The sequence below is a fragment of the Nanorana parkeri genome, unplaced genomic scaffold, assembly GCF_000935625.1.
Source record: "Nanorana parkeri isolate BGI_ZX_2015 unplaced genomic scaffold, ASM93562v1 scaffold405, whole genome shotgun sequence".
NCBI classification, from domain to species: Eukaryota; Metazoa; Chordata; class Amphibia; order Anura; family Dicroglossidae; genus Nanorana; species Nanorana parkeri.
In genome coordinates, this window is record NW_017306673.1 from 1,033,591 (window position 1) to 1,041,180 (window position 7,590).

At 41.2% G+C, this 7,590-nt stretch overlaps 1 protein-coding gene across 4 annotated transcripts in view; it reads right to left on the reverse strand.

Annotated features, from left to right (window-relative positions):
* The window catches only part of LOC108789546 (myosin-10-like), a 133,033-nt gene that overhangs the window by 37,884 nt on the left and 87,559 nt on the right, over nt 1-7,590 (reverse strand). For 3 of the 4 annotated variants that reach the window (XM_018559589.1, XM_018559587.1, XM_018559590.1), the window contains exons 18-23: nt 6,528-6,649; nt 5,130-5,199; nt 4,447-4,607; nt 2,354-2,462; nt 976-1,107; nt 175-381 (exon numbers count right to left, since the gene is read on the reverse strand). In XM_018559589.1, coding sequence (XP_018415091.1) covers nt 175-381; nt 976-1,107; nt 2,354-2,462; nt 4,447-4,607; nt 5,130-5,199; nt 6,528-6,649 — 801 coding nt within the window. The remainder of the gene's footprint in view (nt 1-174; nt 382-975; nt 1,108-2,353; nt 2,463-4,446; nt 4,608-5,129; nt 5,200-6,527; nt 6,650-7,590) is intronic. The other variant, XM_018559591.1, reaches the window with a different exon arrangement.

Consider the following 7,590-nt stretch of genomic DNA (forward strand, 5'->3'; position numbering starts at 1 on the left):
CTAGGAGGGTGTGGTGACGGGCGTGGGGGGGGGGGGGGGGATTTTGCAGTGAGTGGCAGGTTCCCACACTACCCAGAACTGTTGGAGATTTGCCTGTTCGGAACGGTCTGACATTCAGGCATTGGGGGCAGTAAAAGTTGTGCAGGCAAATAAATGATAATGCTGACACATTACCTGCACATGTTGCTGCGTCTTTTTCTTCTCATTTTGCAGCTGCAAGTTCCGTTCTTCTTCTTCTTCCACACGGGACTCCAAATCATGTAATATTTCCTCTAACTCCTGTTTCTTTGCTGCAAGTCTGGCTCGCATCTCTTCAGCCTCTGCAAACAACTCTGTCTCTGCTTGCAACTGTTCTGCCAAAATTGACTTTTCTTCTATTAACTGGAAACAGAGGATAAAATATTATAGAGGGATAGCATTCTACAATATAACTGGTTATGTGAAAGCTACTACTGGGCAACTAATGTTTACTATTTTCACACTGGTAGGTAGAAAAATGAAAAGATCATCTGTACTTGACCTTTTATTTTAATTCAGATCTGTGGCCATTTAAAATGGTTTCCAATACTTCTGATAGCCAGAAAACTCTTTTGGTTGCCTCCTTGAAACGAAGGCCTTGTTTCAGCAAATTCAGGACTAAGTCGTATTAACTGCAAGTTCTTTGTCTAACAGAAAGTTACCATGACATGTTCTCACTGGAAGGGTGGGGTGGCAATTGGTGGAGATTTTTGTGTGGCATCTGCTCCTAATTTTACATGTCCAAAAATGCCTGAAAGATTCAGAGATTCATTTTAATGGAAAGCATGGAACATTCCATTTACTGCCTGAAATATATATTTTTAGGCATATAAATCAAGAGCTTAAGTCACAGCAGTACCTGTTGGGGCACATTCAATCAAACTAAGCTCTGTAGGCTTGTCCACTTTAAGAGATTTGCTCATTATGTCAACATTGACATGGCTGTAATGACCTTACCTGCTGGTATTTGCTTCCCATGTCCTTTAGATCCTGCTCTGCCTTCAGCTGGTTATCCTTCACCTTCTGCAGTTCAACTACCTTGGACTGCATTACTTCATCCTGTCGAGTCACTTGTAACAATGGCTTCACCTGGCAAAAGAATCAAAATCTTTAATAGATATAATATATAACACTCGGTCACACTGTTTTCAAGGATCACTGCACATCAAGTAAGGAAAAAGTTAAGATACGTTGTGTCAGCACTGAAAAAAAGTATGCAGTGTGCGCTTCCCCAAATCCCAGAAGGTCCATTTTATTGTCTCATTCGGATTGTACAATGTTCTGTGGATACTGTATATCAACAAATATACAGTGCAAAGGCCTATGTGACTGAATATAATTTTAATAGAATATTTAGGTAGCTCTTTGCACCACATGGTTGTACAGTGTTTGGTCAGTCCAATTGTAATGGGTGTGGGAGGCTTTAGAATGAAAGAGTACTCTGTCCATGAAACACAGGAGACATTCTACCAACATACTATGCCTTTCCACCACTGAACTTAAACAAAGTGGCAGAGCTGTCCAATCATTATTTACTTAGAATAGACCGTCCACCTTGTTCATTGGAGGTATAGTCACAGCAAGGTGGGTAATTTTAATGTATCAAAAGAGGATCTGCATATGAATTTCTTGTATTCACAGGGTTAGAAATAAATAGACACATGCACATGTTTTCCCTTATAATTAAGACTAACAAGCAGAACAGCAAAATCCCGGTAACTAGGATAACTGATGGTTGGAGAAAATAATCAGTGCAACTAGTGTATTTCATAATTACATACTGTAGTTGTTGAGGTTGAATAAAGACACAGGTCCATTGAGTTCAACCAATGTGAGTGTGTGTGTGTATGTGTTACTAAGAGTACCTGTACCCCTGTATACTGTGCTCTTTGAGGAAAGCATCTAAAAGGTTCTTTAAAAGTCAATACTCTCAGATACCACTGCCTGAGGAAGGGAGTTCAACAACTTTACCTTTCTTACAGGAAAGAATCCCCTTCGCATTTTGGGATTAAACATTTTTTCTTCTAATCTCAGGTGGTAGCCTCTTGTCTTCTTGAGTGAACTAACAGCAAACAGTTAATTGCTGATTCTAAAATCTTTTGGAATTTCAGATAAGATATCTATGCAGTAAAATAAACTGAGTAGTATTCATAGGAATCTAAGCCTACCTACTAGATCAGAGTACATTAGTGGTATCAAAGTGAGTAAAAGGAAAAAAGGCTCCCATCAGCACTTGGGTATAAAAAGGCAGAACATTTCAATCAATAACATCAGATTCTGTAGCAGCATAAAAAGAAAAACCTAATAAACATAATTACATATCACAATAGTATACCTTGGTAAAGAGTCTCCACCACTGCCAATGTCGTAGCTTGAGGTATGCAGCACAGTTTCTCTGCACCACCTTCAAAGCACTCATTTGTTGCTGTTTCTTTGTAAAAGCTCTATTAAAAAAAAAAATAAGTTTAGTGTGGGGCAGATATTCAAGACATTAATACAAATACTGAGAATTAAACATATTACTCAATTACATATTAATCAATTGCACATACACCGAGTGGCCAGTTTATTATGACCACCTGACGTTTGTAGGCAAATTAGCTATAATTTCGTGCTGAAGTTGCTAGAGGGCCAGACCATTATAAATAGGGAAGCAGGTTGTTTACCACGACAGTAGAAGCGATTTGTTTCTGAAGATATGGGTAAACAACGCGATTTAACAGCCTTTGAACGTGGGATGATTGTTGGCGCTCGGAGCCATGGAGCGAGTATCTGCAAAACAGCAGAATTCGTTAAATGTTCAAGAGCAGCTGTTGTTAAAGTGTTTAAAGACTGGACTGTCAGCCGAAAATCTGGGTCTGAACGTGCGAATTGTGGCCGTCAGCGACTAGTCAATGCTAGGGCAGAACGGAGAGTGGCAAGACTGGTACAAGACAACAGAAGGGCAACAGTGCAGTGTCAGATTCCTCGCATCACCTTTCAACATCTCGTGGAGTCACGAGGCGGCCCAACGAAGTCATCTCGCGGCCCAACAAAGTTCTGATGGGGTGGTCATAATAATCTGGCCACTCAGTGTATATTCATTCACAAGTTAGCCCAAGATTAAAAAAAAGTGAGTGAGCTGGACCTCCACTGAACTTTTATTTATATAACGCTGCCAAACCTGGAAACCTGCTCCCCCTTCCCTTTCTCTTTGAAGCCCAATTGAACTTTTCATTAAAATCAGCTAAATTAAGTCAAGTTGCCTCAAAACAAAAGGTGTTCAAAGTCTTAAAAACATGTAAAATCCAGAATGCAAATAGACAGTTTGACCTTTTCTTAAAAGACGATGGGTTATGTTAATCCAGTTCTATTCCAACTAGGAAACCACAACCATCCTGCAGCTGGCACAAAAATAAAAGAAAAATTGACCATAAGCCAATTTTTCTCTTTATAAAGTCTTACGGTTAATTTTAATTTTTCACAGCATAAACAGACAAACCTGTCTTTCGCCAGCATGCTGGCTGTGCTCTGTGTGCAAGCAGCACTCTCTCTGCATAGGTCTGACATGTCCTATGCTTAGTTAGGGCTCAGCAGGGAGTATGAGCTTTGCTGACTGAAGCAGTGGTCTCTCTGAACTCTGAAGCGCTGAGTCAGGAGGCATTTCCGACTTCTGCAGAGAGACTATGGCATTCAGGCAGATGAGAACTGTCCTTCTCAACAGCATGCTTGTAGGGGACAGATTTTTCTACTCAGCTGTTTTCTAAATGAAACCAATTGTAAGACTTTGTGCATTTTTTTGTCCCTTGTGCACCTGGAATGTGTTTAGCCGAATATGAAGTTTAGTTGGCCTTTTTCTTTCTTCTTCTCTCTTACCTCTCCCAGTTCCTCCCTCTCTACAAACGTTCCCCTCTTTACCTACTTGTTTACCCTCTCACGTCCATGCATTTCCTACTATGTAATAGTTTTGGTTTTCTAAGGGTGCCATTATATTGATAAGAATAGGCTGGTATATGTTTTCCATACTGTATTGCTAAAGTTGAAGAAAGGTAATTTTGCATCAAGTATAAGGGTGGGGTTTTGAGACACTGACACTTCCACACAGGCTTACAGATCTTAGTAACAGTAGCTTAATCTTCGGCAAGAGCAAAGGTTCAAACATTTTTCAAATACACAAGAATGCACAGTCACCAGATGCATTGGCCCAGTGCCACAGAAAAGGAACTTTTAAATATGACCACACAACCTTTAGCAGATAAAGATAACCCACTGTTCTACCATAGCTACTATTCCAGCCATTTGATATGTTGCTGGTCACATATCAATGAAGAGTTACTAGCAAATCAGGTCTATAATGGTATAAATGGCCCCGAGCTGTTCATAAGGTAAGCATCTCTGGAGATACCAAATAGTGTATATTCAAGAATGAAAGGGCACCTGGTAACTCACTTTCTGGCAAGGTATCCTCGGGCAGCAGCTTGGAAAAGCACAATTATGTCGGTAATCTTAAGATCTCTCTCCTCTTCCAAATGAGCCAGTACTCCAGCACGGAAGAATATTTTACTCTGCCCAATGCGAAACAGATTGGGGTCTAGTTCCAAAGCTTTGATCTAGGATTCAAAAAAGGGGAATAGATGACATTTAAAAACATTATACACCAGAGACCTAACAACCAAATACATAATCTACGTTGCTGTGCTTCAAATATTAAGATAATACTCAAAAATGTCATAAAAGGGTTTAATGGACAAGGTTGTGGGAAAAAGCAAAGCACAGTAACTCAGAGCAAGCAATCAGGATTCCTCTCTTAACTGACCTGACTACAGTAGACTGAAATTGGATAGGTTGCCATGAGTTGCCCATCTACCCCCATAACGATTACCACACTAATATGTATATAAAGAGAGGAGAATGAATTGTCAAGTGCTGACACACCCCTCTAACATCTTCCTATTGGACATTGAAACTGCCTAAAAAAACAACATCACTGTGGGAAACACCCACACTTTCCTTATCCCCAGCATCACCAACAGTCAGTCCCTTATTCCTCAACCCTGCTATGTGAGTTTTCCTGATGCCAGATAATAAATACAGTAATACTTTCCATTTATTCACAGAAAGAAAATTCTTACCATTATTGCACAAGCTTGTTTGCCATCCATAAATCCTTTGGGAATAGCATTTGGAGTTAAAATCTCATATCTAAATTTAAGAGCAAAATGTATTGCCTGTTAGTACTACAATCACATCATAATTGGATTATCAGTCTTCTTGCACCAAGAATATAACAAATTGTCCATGCTAGCATGTTATGTGCTTTCCAGGGACTAGCACAGTAGATTATTATTATACAGGATTTTTATAGCGACAACAGTTTGCGCAGCGCTTTACAATATAGGGAAGACATTATAATTACGATACAATTCAAGTCAAGATGGTAAGGAGGGCCCTGCCCCGTGAGGGCTTACATTCTAAGAGGGAGGGGCAAGTGATACATGAGGAGGTAGCTGTGTGGGGATGAACTGTTTGAGAAAGAGTTCAGTGGTTAGTTTTAAGTAGGCCTCCCTAAAGGCTTCCCTAAAGAGATGAGTCTTTAGCGATCGCCGAAAGTCAGTCAGAGTGGGAGAAAGACGGACAGGTTGGGGTAAGGAGTTCCAAAGAATGGGAGAGACTTTAGAGAAGTCCTGGATTCAAGCATGGGAGGAGTTGATGTGTTTATTGATTCTGCGCTGGATGGGTGAAACAAAAGTGCTCTGTCTTAAACTAAACTAAGTGATTAAATAAGAAGGCTGCGGCAATAAGGACCAACAAAGGTCAAATCGTATGTTTTCAATATATGCAGCGCCAACAAAAAATGGTGGATACAAAATAATGGGAGGAGTTGACGAAGGAGCTGGAAAGCAGGAGGTCTTGGGAGGAGCGTAGGGGACGGTTAGGGTGATACTTTGAGACAAGGTTGGAGATGTAGCCTGGGGCAGAGTTATGGATGGCTTTGTAAGTGGTTAATATTTTGAATTTTATTCTTTGGGCGATTGGAAGCCAGTGGAGGGATTGGCAGAGGGGATTGCAGACGCTGAGCGGTTGGTTAGGTGGATAAATCTAGCAGCAGCATTCATGATAGACTGAAGGGGGGATAATCTGTGTAGAGGTAGGCCAATGAGGAGGGAGTTACAACAGTCGAGAGATTGTACATGGGAGCCAAGTTTCAGTAATCTCTTTGGTAGGAGATCTGTACTTAAAGCCATTGTGTATTGTTCCTGGAATACATACAAGATCTCAATGTATTTATTTTTTGGGTGGGCACTACTGTATATTAGAGTAGGGACCACAATGTACAGAGGCATCTTGTCCCTGATGTATGGCTTTTCCTCATATTTGCAAATGTATACAAACTGAGGCTCCTATTGTTGTTCAAATGTTCCATACAAAATATTTCTTTGCTAGTTTACAATGCTTAGTGTAGGTGTAACTTTTGTATCTTTTGTATACTTCCAATATACATATCAACATGTTATGGAGACCATGCTTACCTTTGCCTGAATTCCTGGAAAATTATCCTATTTGGGAAGCCTTGTCTACAAATACGGATTCCCTCTAGGACTCCATTACAGCGCAACTGGTCGAGGACTAGATGAGGCTCCAGTTTCCCAGCCTAATTAAGAGATATGCCAATCAGTACACAGCTATAGAGGAGTCATTATATTTGTAGCCTAAAAACTAACATCTTTGGTTTATCTTCAGAGCACCAGATATTCCCAAAACCCAGCACGGTAACATGCAAATATCAACTATAGCTTCCATGGCCAATCCCTGGCCTTCCTCCACACACCTTCCTACTGACCATTGAGGCTGGGCAGGGTGGAAGGAAAGAATCCAGGGATAACCTACATAAACTATGGTAAAATTACAAGAATACAAGGCATTACATCTGTGACCTGTATAAAAAGAGTTCACTAGCCAGCTGTGATTCTGTATGATCTCCAGCCTTCTACTTTGTACTATTGTGTTTTATATTTCACAGTTAGAGACGATTTTATAATATATATATTAGGGATGCACAGATGCTGAGACTAGTATCGGTGCCGATACAGAGTATTTGGCCGAGTACTCGTACTTGCCCAAATGCTCCGATACTTATCCCGATACCGAAAACTTCCGGTCAGAGGGAGATTTTCTCTGACCGGCAGTGCCGCAAGGGAACATGGAACTGGCTTCCCGGCCAATCAGGAAGCCTGGACGCAGGTAATGACTCATGGCTCGGCTTCCTGATTGGCCGGGAGGCCGGCTTCCCAGCCAATCAGCATGGAGTCGCCCTAACAGCATCGAGCCCGCTTCGCGGCCAATCAGGAAGCTGGGCCATGGGTAATGACTGGCTAATCAGCATCGAGCTGCCCAAACAGCATGGAGTTGGCTTCCCGGGCATTCAAGAAGCCGGGCAGCGTGTAATGACACACTGCCTGGCAAGTCAGCTCCATGCTACCGGAAGTACCAGTATCGGTACTCAGTATTGGTGAGTGCCGACATATAAATGTTGGTACTCGCACTCGATACCAAAAAAACGGTATCGGTGCATTTCTAATATATATATATATA